Below are 18,460 nucleotides of genomic sequence, written 5' to 3'. Positions count from 1 at the left end.
TATATACTGGGAAGAATTCATGAGAGTTGCTGGAAAATTAAATCTTATTTATTACCAACACCTTGGGATGTCTTTTCCATTGTCGTTATCTAACCAGGATGTTGTTTTGCAGTATTCATCATTGATACAAATGGGGAGGGTGGAGAAGACTTGATACAACCAACTTTTCCACAGCAAAGTCTTTAGAATGATTCTTAAATGACTTACCGCGTCAGTTATCATCACCAGGAACTCAGAGGTGTGAATATGGAGGCTGTACACCTCTGTACTGAGCTTGAGATGCTCGTGCCAAACTTAAAAGGATGCGTGGCCCAGGCTTCAATTATTCCTTACTCCTTTCAGTAAAGGTATGTAGGAGAAAATTAATTACAATACATTACCAAGCTTCTGACAGAAGAGACACCATTCTGACACTTGAATGTAGTCAATAACAGAAAGAAAAACCTCCCCAACCAATATAAAGTAAATGAAGCCCGAAACCAATAGAAAAAAGTGTGCAGTGTGTATTTTGGAAGTTTAGACAACTCAGGACAATAGAACAGTGGAATCTCTCTCTCTCTCTCAGGCACCATAATCAATGAGTCGACAATATTTATATTAACGCAATTCAGGCCACATTCAGACATATGCTCTTTTTAAAAATATTTACAAATATTTAAATTAAATACAACCTGAAATGTGTTTTGTTACATACAAAACAATTATACAACTCAGAGCAATGTTTGTTTTAAATAATTACATTTACATTTAAACTAAATGGGACCTTGTGGTGCTCAAGTTTTTATCACTCCTTCCAGAAAATCTTTTTCTACCATCTCTTCTATTTTTTGCCTGGCTTTGCTGGAAAATGGCTTGTTGTTTTCCAGTTTCATGTCCTTATTAGGGAAGGTGTTTGAGTAGAGGATGGGGCTCCCTGAGTGTCCTGCACAGCGGCTGGTGACCTTGCTGTTGAAGACTTGGCTGAGCACGTTGAAGAACGGCAGGAGCTGCTCAATGCTGCGCACGGTGCAGGTGCTCAGCAGCAAGTGCCCCGGCTCCCAGCCCAGCGTCCTCCCTGAGTTGTCTTCCTCTGGGTTTTTCTGCAGAAAGCAAAACGGGAATTGTTAATAACAGATGATGTAGTACACGAGAAGCCTTATAGGGGTATAAACAAAAGCAAACAGTTAAGAAACAAATACAAATGACAACATTAGGTCTTCATTCCAGACTTGATAAAATTCTTGCTTTTAACTGACGCCATTTAGTGCCAATTACTAAGTCTGTATAGAGGAGTCTAACACCGTAGTAACATTTTCTAACTAGAATGCACAAGGAAGTTTATTTAGCAGAATTGCTTTTGGATAGGGAGAGTCAAATATTAAAAGGTTATGTATGGTGTGCTTTGCATATACTCAAAAAACTCCCAGATTTCTGGACTCCCACTATCTAACCAAGGACTAGGTCACAAAACAGCTATACAAGAAAGCTAGGAAGAGACAAAGGATCTTATATATTAACTGTATTTTAGCCAAATGGTTTAAAATTGCCACAGGATGGTAGCAGGGCCCAAAACTCAGGAGACTATTTCTTTGTTGTGCTAAACAACGTAGGGAGGAAAGCTGGCCTTGGAGTCAAAATAACTGGGTTAATTCCTGGCTCTGCCGTTTACTTACTGTGGAGCATCCTTGGGCAAGACAGAGAAATGTTCCTCACTTATAAAATGGGGAAATACAATCTATCTTGCAGCCGAAAAGTCAAATGAGAATGTATGTGAAAATTCTATCAACTAAATACAAACATGAGTAAAATAATTTGCGTCTAGTTTGAGAAGCCAACTAAATTACACACAGTTGTAGACATTATTCTATCTAGAAAGTTATAAGAACTGAAGATGTTTGAACTTGGGCAGAATCCTAGATGTGAAAACACAATAGAGATAATGAAAGCAAACAATAAACTGGATAGAAAAAGAAATGAAATAGAAGGTAAGAAGCAGAATTACAATCTGTCCTATTGGTTAACAAATGGAGTATGCCTTCTAAGATCAAATGTTGAAAAACTCATCGTTTACCTAATGTTTTAATATCACTAGTTTCCTAGAAGTGAAAAAGAGATGCAAAATCCAGTTTATTTTCTTGTGTGTGCTCACAGATTTGTTTGCTTATTTAAAAATAAAATCCTAAGAAAGGAAAATAGATTTAAGACTCCAGGAGTAAATAAGATCATCCAGTTCTTTATGGTCAAAAAACCCCAGACATCACTTAATTTCTTAGCAGTTATTTAACCTCCAATCTAAATGATAGGATATAGAAAACCATCTTCCTTTCTCGTAACTAGGACACTGGCTTTAATGACAGTACTGGGACAGACTTTCACATTACTGCCATTAATTGGCTGACCATACCACTTTTAGTTCCCTAAATCAAACTGCAATTCAGTAGTAATTAAAGGGTATACAACATTATCCTGAAGTAAAATGAACAATATATTTGAACCCTCTACATAGCTATTTTCTAATGTAAGAGAACTAGGTTAACCTGTTTATATTCCTGTCCAGATGCACCTTTAAGAGAGGGACTTTTATTAAGCTCTTGACCAAGAAAAGTGACTTGTTTTACTGTTCTTAATCAGAACTATACCACCTCCCTCCATAGTAAATAAAATTAAAAAGTTAAACATGTTTCCATACAAACAATTTCTCCTTTCATTTGACAAATCTACGCTTGAAGAAAGACTTCCTTCCTCTTTACCTCTCTCGTACTTGTTGAAATTCAGACCTGGGTTTGTGCCTCAATATTTAGTCGAAATGTGGCAACTTTTGCTGCCATATCACAAGCATCAAAAAGCCACCCTCACCTGATGCTTGGCCATCTCCAATCCCTCCAAAATCACTGTCTTAAAGTCCTCCTCCTTGTCCTGCGGAAGGAAAGAGGAGAACTCACAGCCTGTGTTCCACGCAGAGTATGCTTGGCCATGAAGACCTTGTTTAAAGTGTTTGGATGGGAAAATGCTTTCCAGTCAAAACTGTTTTCTTATTCTGTGGGACAAGTTTTGGGTAAAAGACTGTCATGTTTATCACTTAGATAAGAGAGGAGTCTTATAAAACTGCTCATTACTAATGAGATGAAGGAAGGACAGAAAATACATGTGCCTGGGGTCACATATAATCACCTTCTTTCTGGATTTGTTGTCATGATTATTTTCTTAAACCCTGTGGTATTAAAGTGAAAGTACCCAAGTACTGCCCTAAACTCTGGACTCAACTTTCATCTTCGTCTCTGTCCTTTTACTTCGTCCCTAAAGAAATAAATTAAGTTCCTCATATCCTTCATGTACAATCTCCTTTTTAATCACTCACCTCCATTCCATTTTCTATAGTTTGTGGAATGTGGTTTGCTGCCTGAATAGGGGATCCCAGAAGACTGGAAAATTTCTGAGCACTCAAAGCACATACTGAAAACTAGGACTCAGGACAACCCAGGTTATCCCCAAATTGTACAATTTATTTTTGAAAGTTTTTAAATGCAAAACAAAAGATTTGTAACAAAGGCCCATTGATGAGCATGCCAAATTCATTATAAACCCTTGAACAATAGGTTTGAATTGTGCGGGTCTACTTATAGACAGATGTTTTTTTTCCAATAAATATTGTAAATATTACGATTTTCTTAACATTTTCTTTTTGCTAGCTTACTTTCAGAATAATACACATAACATACAAAATATGTGTTAATCGAATATGTTAGTTATCAGTAGGCTATTCAGTTTTGGGGAATCAAAAATTATATACGGATTTTCAACCGTAGGGTATCAATGCCCTTAACCCTCATGCTGTTCAAGGGCCAATTGAACTATTTTCTTGGGAAAGATCTTCTAGCCTGATACATACTGAAAGATACAAAGTACATAAGACACAATATATATATATTTTACAAATTTTATCTTCTTACACTTAAAAAAAAAGAATGCAATACCTTTGCCCTTTTTCGAAGAAGTTTTGCTAGTCGTACTACGTAAGGCTTAAATTCTCGTTGATGTATGCCCTGTCTTCTGACTTCCAAACCAGAGTCATCTGAGGCTTCTGGAATAAAGGCCCATCGGTACCTAGGTTTAGAAGAATGATATCCGTCAACATTAGTAAGGCTTTACGGCCATTTAACAACAGGCCACATAAATAGAGTAGAAAGATCAAATCCCTGCCACTTACACGGATTCAAATGCCAGCTGTGCCACTTGTAGCCCTTTTTTACCTTGGGCATGTTTCTTAACTGGAGCCTTTTCTTTATCAGTAAATAAAGATACTATTAACTACTTCATAGGACTGTAATAATGAATATGTAAACTTGTAAGATGCTCATCATTTTTTTCATGAGCACAAAGCAAGTACTCAAATATTTCCATCTCCAACAGACAAAATCCCCATATACTTGGCCAAATGTTCCCTAACTACACAGTAAGGGGGCATAGAACAAACAAAAATTTAAGTAGTACCGCTTTCATACCTCCTTTTGTATTTTTGTTTATTTTAATTTTGGTCTTTAAAATTAATATCTGACTATGGTGAAAACTCAAAACAGTATAAAAGGGCATACCAAAGAAAGGGAGTCTCCCTCCCTCTATAGGATCGTTCAATACACCAGTCTTACATATCTATTATGGTTTATGCATAAAATAGCACGCACAACCCTCTTTAAAACAAAACATGATTTGCTCTTTTTTTTTTTTTAACTTTTATTTATTTTTAAGAGTGTTTTTCCAGGATCCATCAGCTCCGTGTCAAATAGATGTTTCAATCTAGTTGTGGAGGGCACAGCTCAGTGGCTCATGCAGGGATCGAACCTTACTGTTAAGAGCACTACACTCTAACCAACTGAGCTAACCAGCTGTCCCTAATTGCTATTTGTTTTGATTTAATTATATATCATATAAAACTCCATCCTTTTCAACAGCTACGGGTAGTACTCCAGTGTTGGAAATTACTGATATAATCAGTCTCCAAGAACGTCCAATTTCTTGGTATTACAAATAGTGCCATAATGGATATGCCTATATAATGATGATTTTTGTGCACATCTGGGAATGTAGTGGTCGGATAAATCCTGGGATGTAACAATTACTGGCTCAAAGAGAATGTATACTGGGGGTACCAAAAAATGTATACAAGTGGACACTTTGGTCAACGCTCCTCAAACAGTAATTTGCCGTAATCAGAAGTGTCTGGACGCTGATGGTAACCACTCTGAGTACCTCTTGTAATTGCAGAAGTCAAACGTGACTTGTACTCATCTTTTGTTATCGGTATATATTGAGTATTACAATTTCAACAGAGTTTTCCTTAAAATGTGTATACATTTTTTGGCACCCTCTATATTTTGAATTTTGGTAAATATAACTCTTTGGAAAACAATTGGATGATATCCATATACACTTCCAATAAGACGAATGGTGCTATTAAGGGTAGAAGGAAATACACTTTCACATCTTTACCATTCTGATGGCTATTTAGAATTTTAATGGGAATTTCTCTCATGAGTAGGTCTGAGCACCATTTCCTGTGTTGAGAAGCCATTCCTTTGCTATGAATTGGCCCGTTTTTCTATCAGGTTATCAATTTTTACATACTAAGCAAGTTAGAGTTTTGTCATATACTCGTACACTGCAAATATCTCTTCCCAACTCATTGCTGCCTTTTAAACATGGTATTTTTCATCATACAGACTTAAATTTGTATGTAGTTAAATTATCAAATATTTTGAACTTCTGAAATACCTATGCTTAGAAAAATACTACTCTTTCAAGATTATTAAATTCCCTATTTTATCTGCTACTTTATAGGTATTTATAGGACAGCAGTTTTTAAAAAACTATTAGTTTTTTAATTCTATTACAGCACATTTCATCCCTTTCAAGTAACTATATAATGACTAGCAAAGGTGATAAAGCCATTTTGGTTCTCATGAAAGCTAAATCAATATCATGAGCAAGCATACTCATGCTACTTCATGTTCTTCCTCAAGCACTGAAAAGTAGCGTTTCTATCATCTTTGTGAAGATAAGCACCCTAGTTAATTTTGGTCACTTTCTTTCATCTCTGCTTAGTATCCTCTTCTGAATTTCTTCAGGAGTAACATCAGTTTAACAGATGCCCAAACACAAATTCATCAAGAAATTGATGTGTATAGTTTTCTAATGCAATGAATGAATGAATGAATGAATGAATAAGGAAATGGAATTAATCTAAAAATGATTTAATGAATTTAAATGAAAAGTAAGCTTGTGAAATAGTAATTTTTGCAGATTTAAACATGTTTAAAGATTCTGATGTTATTCTTTATCCTATTAATAGTCTATTCCAGAATAATATAAAACATAAAACATATAAACATATATATGTTTGATCATGTGGATAAATTATCAAATTATAGCTATTCTGATAAAACAATCATACAGTTTGTCTTATTTAAAAATTTTAAATACGAAAACTATTTTTGATCACTGACACACAAGGCATTGTGAGAATTTACTTATATTAATTTTCATCCCATTTCCCTCTGCCATCTCTAGTTCAGTTTACTGTTATCTGAAATAAAACAGCCTTGATTCCAGTCTTGCCCATCTCCAGCCCTTTCTTCTAACTATACAGCCAAAGTGAACGTTCTAAAATTCACGCCTGAGAACTTCATTACTTAAAATGATTCGGTGGCTTCCCACTGTCCTTAGGTTAGAATGTACCAAGTCCAACCTCTAAGTCTTCACACATGCACCTCTCCCAACCCTCTCTCTTCACCACCTCAGTATAAAACTGCACTCATGGCCTGCTGTTACCCTCAAAGCTAGGACGGGGTCACTGCTACGTGGCCTCCTGGCACCCTGCACGTCAGCTGTCGGCACCCCTCGTGTGTTAAACTATGTCTCCTAAACTGGACTTGAAGCAGCTGAGTCGTACCCCTGCCTCACATCTGGTGAGGACTTAGTTTGCTGACTGAATGGTCTGTTAATTTTAATATATCCACAGCAACTCCTTATTTCCAATAACTCGTCATTTCCCCCACTCCTGCCAAAAGAATTACATTTTAAGAAAAATTATGAATATTTCAACTTACACAAAAAAACTTTTAACTTAGTCTAAGATATCACTGACCAAAGCAAACACATTTTCAAAAATATCCATTTAGTATCCTTGCTTTTACTTACATCTGAAACTGAGGAAGATTTTCGGAGGGCAATGCCAGAGCCAAATCCAAAAATTTGCAAGCAGAGAGATAGAGGTTTAACCACCGCTGGCTGTTATAGGAAGTAGAAAAGCCATTACCTCCTGTGTAGGTTGTCTCCAGACCAGCCACAGAGGGGCCTGAAGTCCTGTAAGAAGAAGACAGTGCTGTAGCAGCTGTACCTGTTTACTAACAGGTAATTCCTGGAAAATCTCAAAGTGCCAACTAATACTTTTCATAATCATTTTGAAAAGCATATCACTAATTACTACAATGTTATGACTAAATTTTGCTGTTCTCAAAAAATTATCTTGTTCTTTAAATCTTAGGAACACAAGAATCGTACAAAATAACTTATGTTACACTTAAGAAATAGAAAAATCCAAGCTGTAAAACCAAGAGACCTCTCTACTACTCAGTGTCCTCCTGCAAAGATGGGGGAGCAGGAAACTTTCTATAATAAAAAGTTATTAATTAATATGGGGGACTCTCTTTTATTAATCTAGCATGCAAAATAATTATACTCAAGACATAGGAACTTTTCAATTTATAAACTTATTTGTAGAAAACTTCCTATATAAATAAAATCAGTCGTAATACTGCCTCTACTAAATAGGATACAATTATAGTACATTAAACAAATCATTCTGGAAGATCTGGACATACGGATACCTTATGTTACCTCCCATAATAGGTTTAGCTGCATGTTTCAGGGTCAATCTGACCTACCAAAACCAAAATGGCCAAGGTAGCTGAAACAATACTGTATTGCTTTAAATAAAATTTGTGTCTAGAGGCCCTGAGTGCTGACAGTTTAATCCTAGGAGGGGGTCACTGCTGTTGGCCTCGCAGCACCCTGCACATCAGCTGTCAGCACCCATCGTGTTTATGTCTCTTACACTGGACTTGAAGCTGCTGAGTCACATACCCCGGGTAGTCTAAAATGCTTAAGGGATAAGTAACATATATCCAGATATGATCAGTTATATAATAATAGACTAAATAACATAAAGTATTCAAGTACAACAGTATCTATAAAGTAACATTCTGGATGATTTTAAGATACTAAACATTGAGAAGAATATACCGAAATAAATTACATATTACCGTGAAATATCTTCATCAGCAGTGAGTTCCTGCTCCATCAGTAAAAATACCTGTACCTGAAGACCATGGAATAAACGTTAAATGTTTTTTTGAATTAGATATTTAATCTTTCTTTCAAATTATCTTTAGGCTACATTTTCATTAATCTAAAAACTAATTTTAGGATACAACTTCAGGATCTTTATACTGAGTTTCTGAAAATAAAACTACAAATTTAGCACAGAGCCTTGCTAATCGTTTGGCAGAGCTGAGATGAAGGCATACTTTTGTTTTGGGTGCCTATGGAACAGAGTTAGAGTTATTAAAAAAGGAAAACTATTAAAGTCAATTTCTTTGTGGGGAGATTATAAATGCTGGGTTTTCAGATTTGTAGGTTCTTTTTCCTTTCATTATTCATCTCCCTTTCTCCAACACACCAATCATTCAGATGAGAGTGGCGGTGTGGTTTGGGGAGGGGACTAGATTAGTGTAGTGGGACTTGGAAAGGTTTTATTGTTTGGGAGTTTACAAAATCTTTGTGAAAGTCTCTGAAGCAAGCTTAACTACGATAAGAGCTGCACTTCGAGAGTGAGTATGTACGTGCTTCATGTCAGTCCATTTAAATATACTCTGCCATCTCTCATCACTCCAGAGGTACTGCTGCGGGGGGAGCCAGGCCTGGCAGCCATGACAGAGTTAAAAATATGGTATAGTGGAGACTGAATTAATCTAGACCAGACAAAGTAATGATTCACAAAGAGCTAATATTAGTAATGTTGCATATTTGGAAGTTTAACTTGTATGGAGGTGAAATCTGACTTGTTTTACTATTTTCAACTGTAAAAATTGTCAGGAAAAGGCTTAACAAGAGTTTAGTTCTGTTTCAAGATTAGTTTTTATCCAGTAAGCATGTTGACACTAATCACATTGTGTTGTCATTTATTTATAACTTGACTGAATTAAAATTAACTCACAAGTTCTGTAATCATGGTAGGCCAGAGTGAGGTAAGATGTTGTGGAGACATTCTTAAAAGTAACACTCTGAAAAACAGGAACACTTGAGAGTGAAGAGTTGGCACCTGGGGCAAACGGAGACTCTCAACCAATCTCTCTGAAAGAAATGCAGTATATTTTCAATACCTAAATAATTAGAATCATTTTAATGTAAAGCTTTTCTATATAATCTAGTCTAGTACTTCTCAAACTTTCTATGGTGAAGAACCAACTTTCAAAAATGTTTCCAATATGTTGCAGATTGATACTTTTGTAAAATATAAAATGAATTATTTGAAAAATCAAAGAAAAAGATAAAATATAAATGCCATTTTATATTATTAGATTCAACAGATGCTGTCAGATTGTTAAAATGTTTAAAATGCTTCCTCTAAATTTCTGCACTTATCGTGAATGGGATTAACAGACGGTAGTGGTCCATGGACCACACTGAGCAGCACTGACGTAGTCAACTTTCAAAATCACAGCACAGAGAGTGTGCATGCTGTGTATGTGACATTTGATACAAGGGGTCAGGAAAGAAGGGGACACTTCTCTTTTAGAGAGAAATAATCTCAATAGAGAGGACAACTGCCATTCCCAACCCAGCCACCTGATGGATGCTGAGGCTGGCAGCTCCTGGGTACAAGGACCTGAGCAGAAATCTGTTCTGCCCCGGGGCAACTTCCTCCCCGGTGTGGAGCTCTCTGGTAGCACAGGTTGATGACGAGTGCACTGGTATCCTTCATGAAGGTTTATTAAAACTCATACACACCCCTTCCCTGGCCCCGGACAATAGGTGTCGAAAAGTTACTCTAGCCAAAATTTCCTGGCTCTGCCTATATTTTGCTCCTCTCCTTAAAGGTATATGACCCCCTTTATCCACAATAAAAAAAAGTGTTAACATGCCTGCCTGCAGCAAAACAGTCTTACACCTCATCCTCAAACATGAATTTCTAGGAAATTTGAACCAAATAATAAAAGAGACCAAACTCAGTGTTTGGTTGCTTTTACATGCTAGTGATGCTTTTTTTGTTGGTGTTTCAGAACAAATTTCTAATTGTACAACAGTCTCCATCTACGTACACTTGGTACATTTCACCCCAATTTACCACGTAGAGAAAGTATTTTTTAAGGATCAAAAAAACCTGCAGATTGAAAGACAGAGAAAATGGTTTGCACTATTTACCTTGTATATCTGGCAGATATTTCTGGTACTGGTCAATTTCACTGCTAAAAATAGCAAATGCTAATCTTTTGAGAAGCATCGCTCTCTGTTCTAGCTCCACATCACGGTTTGCAAAGAGATTAAGTGAACTGCTTTGAGCCACAGCTACGCGAGCTGACAAAAGAAAGCAAGACAGAGGTTGTGATTATTCTCTTATTTGTTTTTAAAAAAGGCTAGATTCCCCATGACATCCAAATGTGAGAGGAACCTACAGTGGAGGACTCTGGGCAGGACTGGCAAACAGATCCAGCATATACAAGCCGGAAGGCCCAGGAGTAGTAAGTGTGAAGTGGGGAGACAGGAAAATTTAGAACTGTAGGTTTCTGAAGATACAACCACTAAGAATGCCATTTTATAAAACCCTTTCATATATTATGCCATCTGCCTAAATCCTTCTCATTGGTTTAAAAATAATTTCTGGCCCTGCCTACCCAGCTCTCCTTCCTTATGTCTTGTGACTCACCCCCTGCTCACTCTTCTGCAGCCATTGTCTTGATTGTTTTTCCTTGAATTTACCAAGCCCGTCCCTGCCCCAAGACCTTTATAATTTTTGTTCCCTTTGTCTGAAATATTCTGTCCCTAGGCCTTCTCATGGTTGACATCTTAAATTTCATCTCAAATATGAGCTCTTTAGTTATTATCTGAAATCTATCACACTGCCCTGTTTCCTTCACAACTTCTTATTCCTTGAAATAATCTTAATCTATTTGACTAAAGCCTGGCCCATTTTTGTTTTCTAATAAATATTTGTTGAATGAATGAATCTGAATCTTAAAACAACCCTGTGAAGATTAGAGAAGAAAGAATATGCTGCCCCTTTCTTTCCCAAACGGGGACACTGCGGCTTATGTTAAAGAATTTATATGGAATCATATAGACTCATCCAACTTTACTGTTTATTAGTTTAGTAACTTCCAAACTTAAAAAAAAAAAAAAGGTAAAAAAACACCTTATTTTCAGATTAAAAACTACAAGGGACCCTAATATATAAAACCAATGAAGATAGAGTGGGGGTGGACAGTGATTCTAAACTTTTGGCTCCTCTTTCTTCCTTCAGAAGAGATCTACAGAGCCCCAGGGTTTAGAGACTCTCCCATAGTTTGGCTCAGACTGCCTGCCTCCCCACCTGTCAGTCTTTCATTCCTTCAACAATTACTTACTGAGCCGCTTACTGTGTGCCTATGCTGTGTGCTGAGGAAACAATTTAGAGACATGTGGCCAAATAGTTTTACTTGTTATTTATCTCTATGGTGTCCCCGTTAAGTTCTAACATTATATTCCTATAGGGTACTAAGTATAATTTGACAAAGAATTAATTCAGCAGTTACTAGAAAAAAACAAAGTATATAATAAGACTGGATGGTGTACAGGAAAGACACTGCTTAGGTTGTCATCCCATAATACTCACTCATCAAATCTCTAAATGTTGTCTTATCATGTGTCATCAGATTGTCCATAATTGCTCTCCAACTGAAAAAAACAAAGGTTATGATATGTAATTGTTGTTATTGTTAAAACACAGTATTTTATTTTGCAGGATAGTCGTTGATTTCAACAGACTTTATGAGATGATTATGTTGAATAAAAGCAAGACAGTGACTTACTGATTAACACAAGAGGCATCCATCTGAAAGAAACTGGGATCCATGAAGAGGTCAAAGGCTTCTTTTTTCCAAGCTCTCCGTGTGTACTGATACCCACTGAGACTGCTAAGCAGCTGGACGCAGGCTCGATAACTAGGAGCATTATGCGCACTAGGAGGAAGGATAACTACCTTAACCTATTTGCATAATTTAAATCATCACATTAAGTTATTCGTAAGTGTGCACACTTACCTAAAACAATGATAGGAAACAAAAAAAGCACCATAAGAGAAATGTTTTTTTTAAATCATAATTCAAGGTAAAAATAATGTTATTTTGTGGTAATTCAAATAATGACAATAATGGCATACAATTTGTTTTTAACAGGCTATGAATTAACTAAGAAATCTACTTAAATAATAAACAGTACCTGTGATTTCGGAGGTAGGGCACAACATAATGCATAATATTTACAAGTAATGGAATAACCCGTTCTTTTTCATCACTATAGAAAACCATATCCAAAAGATGAGCCAAAACCTAAAAAATATAAGAAATAAAATGGAATATAATCTAAGAACTGAAATTGACAGTATTTATAGGTGGTTTTCATCTTTAAGAAAACCTAGACTACCTTAAAATTAGAAAAATCTAAAATGAGATCTCCCTAAGCCATTTTTATATGAATAGTTTCTACCACTATTTGCTCTTTTGGTCCATTATAACTATAGGATATAAATATGGGCAAATTTTACTATTTATAACCTAGATAAAGAATTCTAAGAAAAAGAGAGGTCAAGATCCTTCTAATGTGACAGTGAGTACCCAGAGAATTAAAGACTAGAAGTTGGTATTCTCTTTCCCTGACTTGGTAAAAGAAGACTTGGGAAAAAAACCAACCAAATGAACTGAGCTGCTCAAGTCCCAGTTCTGTCAGTTAACAGCTATTTGGCCTTAGTCATATTTATGTTCTAATCTTTGTAAGGCTCAGTATCCACATCTGTAAAGGAGAAACAAAAGTGACCTGCAAGACTGTACAACAGGGTACAAAAAAACGCATGTCAGAGGATGCATATTAAAATGTTTGGTATACTTTATAATTGCAAGCATCATTATACCAATTCCACTCTTCCTTAAGATCCTATGATACAAAAGCACTTATTTTTTTAATAAACAGTACACTTTAAAAAAATACTACATGGGGAAGTGAATAATATTTAAAGTTATCACTGATATTTAGCAATCTAAATAATCTGAATACAAAGTCAAAACTTTGTTTATTCTATACAGTGATTTCTAGAAGTACAAAATGGTTTTTCAAATTAAAAACTGTAAGAATTACTTGCTAATATTTAATTGTGAAACTGTTTACTTGAAAGTTCATGTGAAAAAACTTGATAATATTTACCTCAGAAAGTAATGTCAGTGCATGGACACTATATACAGAAGGAGTTATGTTGGAGGTTTCCATTGCTGGTGATAACATATCTAAATAAGAGAAAAGACAGATGAAGTACAGTTAGGTCTTTTCCCACTAAAAAAAGGTACCTGCTAAACAGAGACAGGGGATGATTTTATAGTATTTACAGTACTAGCTGCAGTGATTTCTTAGTGAATACATGCCTACAAATATAAATCTAAATGTTTGAGATCAATACCTTCAACATCAGATTCCAGATTGGTTCCATCCACCATTATTTTAGGAGAAGGCTTAACTTCAAGATTTCGTCGCAGCCATGTTGTCTGTTCTAAAGAAGAACCAGCAATTGCACCAATTGCATCCACTATTTTATGAGTCACATCCTAAAGAAACAAGGAAAAACCACTGTGTACATGTGCATATACAAACACACACGAAACTGCACAGATAATCTTGTTTGACCTTCCCATTTTAGTGCTGAGGGCACTGAAAAACAGTTTTGGCAACAGTCCTCAATTCAGAATACCTTACCTGAAGGTCTCTTTGGTCTTTTTTATTTTCCAAACTAGGGTTTTTCATAATAAATTCATTCAGAACCCTAAAAGTGCCAAAGAGCAAAACAAACCGGAAATATTAGTCTAAAGAAAATGATTCAATCTAATTTCTCACAGTGAGTAAGTGGCTTTGTGGCTTCAATTTTTATTTTACATGTTTAATGGATACACACACACACTGTCAAAAAAAATGTATACACATTTTAAGAAAGGAAAACTGTATTAAAATTGTAATAATATATACTGATAACAAAAGATGAATACAAGTCACATTTGACTTCTGCAATTACAAGGGTGCTCAAAGTGGTTACCATCAGTGTCCAGACACTTCTGATTACGGCGAACTACTGCTTGAGCAACGCTGACCAAAGTGTCAATTTGTATACATTTTTTTGGCACCCCCGGTATCTATCTATCTATCTATCTATCTATCTATCTATCTATCTATCTATCTATCTATCTATCAATCTATCTATCTATCTATCTATCTATCTATCTATCTATCTATCTATCTAATCTATCTATCATCTATCTATCATCTATCTATCTATCTATCTATCTATCTATCTATCTATCTATCTATCTATCTATCAGCTTTCCTCAAGCTGTCACCACTCCTCTCGCCACTTTTCCACCTCCTCTTTGCTTCCTGTCAGAAGACTACATCCCCACATTTACTACCCTGTTTCCCCCATTATAAGACCTAGCCAGACCATCAGCTCTAATGTGTTTTTTGGAGGAAAAATCAATATAAAACCCGGTTTTATTTTACTATAAGACCAGGTCTTATATAATGTAATAAAATATAAGACTGGGTCTTATATTAATTTTTGTTCCAAAAGACGCATTAGAGCTGATGGTCTGGCTAGGTCTTATTTTTGGGGAAACACGGCAGAAAACTTGAGGCCACCTTACTGAAGAACCCTCACCTTCCCTCTTCACTTCAAAATTTTCTAGACCATTGGCTGCTAAACCAGAATTGCTTAGTTCCCTAAGGACAACACGATAGAAGTTAAGTCTGTGTATTTATATTAGAGAAAATGCATTCTTCTTTCTCACTCTCACACCTGCTGCCATTCACTGTCCTCCATCTCCTCCCTGCTGTCCCTGGAATCTGGTGCTATCAATGAGCCCCCTTCTGTCTAGAATCTTCTATCACTCTGCCCTTACACAACACTTATTATTGGCTAGACACTATTCTAAGAATTTAACAAATATTTAACTCATTTAATCCTCTTAACAACTTTATGAAACAGGCACTAGTATCATGCCCATTCTACAGATGGAGAGGTTAAATAACCCGCCCAGGGGCACACAGCTCAGTTAAAAAGCTGGGCTGTGCACCCAGGCGGAGTACAACTTCAGTCTTTGCTGAACAACTCAACATCCTCAGGTCTTCCTTACCATTAATGATGACTTTAAAATTCCATTTCATCTTGCTACCTTACCATTTTTATTTCTTTTCGTGATCAAACATCTTCAGAGAATAATCCACACTTATTTCCCATTGTAACCCTCTGCTGTTAACATCTATGCTTATTACCGTGCCACACTCCTCTCCCCTAAATCACCAGTGCTCTCCAAATCATCATGAAATATAGCCTCTTATTATTGCTCTTCCTCAATCTCTCTGAAGGTGTTACTCATGCCCTCTTACCTTCTCTATTCTTCTACAACACTAAATATACCAAGTTTCCTTCGTGCTTTCTGATATTTCCTTTTCTATCTCTTTTGCTCACCCCTTTTCCTTCTTTGTACTGTTCTTTCAATCCCATCATCAATACTTCAAACACTCCCTGCCTCCCACTTGAAACAGAACTCCTAGTCTATCATTTTTCTCTTCTGGTCCACCCCTCTACTAACTTGTCAGTCATGTCTCTCCTCCAAACCTGCAATCACTCCCACCCCCTGCCCAAGACCAAATTTCTTATACTAAAATGCAAAATCCTTCTCCATCTAGCTCTCATCTTCCTTTCATCCACCTACCATTCCATTGCTTGTACCCTATTCTCTGATCAAACCAAACAAGGTACCCTGCCCCAGTGTACCCCTCCCCTTCCAGTGTCCCACCACCTCCCAGAAAGGAGGCTTTCTGCTACCACCACCTCTATTCACTGCGCAAATATTTACTGTGAACCAAGAATAATTGGGAGCCAAAAACAGACACTGTTCACGAAATCATGGTGCTTGCAGTTAAGTAAAGGTGACTGGAAATTACCAAATAACATGCAATTAACATAGCTCAGGAAACTCCAAGACACAGAGAGAAAACGACCTTTCCAAGCCTGCTTATGTCCAGGGCCTTGAAGTGAAATGACTCTGCTCTATGAAGTTCCCCTTCAGCTAGCCTACTTACCACTCCACTTCGAATGCCCCATTCTCTCTTCACGAAATAACACTGTCGTAGCAGTTTTACGTTAGCACATTTACATTGGTATATGTATCAACACACACTGCTCCCTCCCAGCTCCCTCCACCCCCTTCTTTTTGTACCGGCCTCATGTTATAGATCTAGTTTTATACCTTGAGAATTCTGAGAAAGTAGAGAGAGAATATGGTCACCCAAAACATCTGTTATACAGCAATTAGGACAATTAGGACAAAAAAAATTATTTTTTTATTTAAAATAATATTATGTGAAATTGCTTACCCAAGTATAAGAAACTGCCCTGGGGCTGGAAGACTCAGTTGTATAGAGTCTTTCAGGAGTATCAACAGTGATGCCCAGCTATCCACTAAATTGGGCACTGGAATTCTGCAAGATAAATTATGTACATATAGATATATATAGATATATATCCACAGTAAACTTCAATTTTCCCACAGTTTTAAACAAATGTCCCCATTAGTTTCTCTCAAACATTCTCTAAATTTTTATAGACTATGAGAGAACAAAATTCCTAAAAGCTTCATATTTTCTACAAATATTACATAAAAAGAAAATCAGCTACATTTTAAATACCCAGTGTGATTTATTAGTCTAGAAATTTTGCTATAGAAACTCCAGTTTTTAACACATGGACTCTCAAAAGTAAAATACAACTGTAATAAATCTCAGTTTAATTACTAACATTATAGTCACCTACTCCCTATCGTGTCCTCTCCACTTCTCTCTTACATTAGCTCTTTTTTCTTCACCTATGAGTTTGTCTCATCTAAGGGGGGCTGTTAATCTACCCTGCACGTCAGTCTCTCACCTCCAGAGAAATTAAGATTATCTTTGTTTCAGTCTGATCGTAACCCTAACACCTCTGGGTGTCTAAGTTCAGAATTTTAGGCAGCCCTTGCTCTAAGTCACAACCAGTTTAAATACACTACATAACCTAACTTTATAAACGTCAGTCATAGATCACAAACTGATGCTATGTTTGGTGACTGAAATGGAATTACCCTCTAAGGGAGGACTAAGGTTCAGGTTCTCCATTAAGAAGTTTATCAATATTCAAATCAACTAACTTCTGTTCAAGGGTCACCTAAATGCAAACTGAAATGCTATAACAAAAAAGATATTTTCGTATCATCAGTCCTAACATTTATAAAATCATACATATTAGGTTATCACATGTTTACCTAGATCAAAATAAAAATGCATTCAGCGGCAAGAGGCATGGTTTCAATAGGATGCAGCTTATCATTTATGTATAAATGATTTTCTTAAAATGCAGTGTTTTAATATCCAGTGTATCTTAAATACACATATGTCTGTAGGATTTGCATGGCTGGGTCATTAAGATGCCCAGTGACTTGTATTAAAATTTCCATAAACAATGTTTCTCTGTTTCTAACATTTGTTATTTTAGTTTTGGGGGGCGGGGACAATAGCAACTTCTTAAATAATTCAGATGCTTTTCTCCTATATTTCCTAATTTTGACACATTATTTAGGCAGTAAGGAGAGATCCACATCAGTTATCTTACCTTTGAACATAAGCATAGAAAAACTGAAGCATGCAGACTTCCAAAGAAAGATGTTTCTATAAACAAAAGAAATCAATTTTATAGTGAAGAAAAATGCGGCCTTTGCCTTTTCATGTGGCAACTACTACTCTGCCAATTTTTAATTAAAAAAAAAATCAAACACAAGTTTCTCATAAAAAAAACATGCAGCTCTCTTCCATTTAGTACAGAAAAAACCGTAAGAGCGATTTAAAAAGCTGAAAATGGATGTAAGGACTCAAAAGATTCTCAATTTCTTCCCCAATTACTCATCAAAAGTTGACTCTGGCCATTAATTTTAAGTGTTCTTTTTTCTCTATAAACATCAGAACTAGCTTTATTTTAGTCAGCTTATACTTGGTTGGTGCTGTCACAATTATGCTGAGATTTTTTTTATATAAAATATAACTTTAATCTATTTTACCAAACATTTCTGTTAAATTAGTGTAGTTAGTTAAATTTGAGAACTCC

General features: G+C 36.1%; 1 protein-coding gene across 8 annotated transcripts in view; it reads right to left on the bottom strand.

The window, feature by feature from the left end:
- Nucleotides 1–486: 486 nt before the first annotated feature.
- DOP1A (DOP1 leucine zipper like protein A) overlaps nt 487–18,460 on the bottom strand; it is an 87,667-nt gene continuing 69,693 nt past the window's right edge. For 3 of the 8 annotated variants that reach the window (XM_033098253.1, XM_033098259.1, XM_033098262.1), the window contains 15 exons: nt 17,972–18,027; nt 16,705–16,809; nt 14,032–14,098; nt 13,739–13,883; nt 13,489–13,568; nt 12,511–12,620; nt 12,102–12,251; nt 11,906–11,967; nt 10,459–10,611; nt 9,251–9,387; nt 8,298–8,353; nt 7,174–7,338; nt 3,954–4,083; nt 2,836–2,895; nt 774–1,079 (listed from right to left, as the gene is read on the bottom strand). In XM_033098253.1, coding sequence (XP_032954144.1) covers nt 774–1,079; nt 2,836–2,895; nt 3,954–4,083; nt 7,174–7,338; nt 8,298–8,353; nt 9,251–9,387; nt 10,459–10,611; nt 11,906–11,967; nt 12,102–12,251; nt 12,511–12,620; nt 13,489–13,568; nt 13,739–13,883; nt 14,032–14,098; nt 16,705–16,809; nt 17,972–18,027 — 1,782 coding nt within the window. Of the gene's footprint in view, nt 1,080–2,835; nt 2,896–3,953; nt 4,084–7,173; nt 7,339–8,297; nt 8,354–9,250; nt 9,388–10,458; nt 10,612–11,905; nt 11,968–12,101; nt 12,252–12,510; nt 12,621–13,488; nt 13,569–13,738; nt 13,884–14,031; nt 14,099–16,704; nt 16,810–17,971; nt 18,028–18,460 lie in introns of all 8 variants that reach the window. The other 5 variants (XM_033098268.1, XM_033098260.1, XM_033098264.1 and 2 more) reach the window with 3 other exon arrangements.

Source organism: Rhinolophus ferrumequinum, chromosome 3 (assembly GCF_004115265.2).
Source record: "Rhinolophus ferrumequinum isolate MPI-CBG mRhiFer1 chromosome 3, mRhiFer1_v1.p, whole genome shotgun sequence".
NCBI classification, from domain to species: domain Eukaryota; kingdom Metazoa; phylum Chordata; class Mammalia; order Chiroptera; family Rhinolophidae; genus Rhinolophus; species Rhinolophus ferrumequinum.
This window is presented reverse-complemented; position numbering and strand designations above follow the sequence as displayed.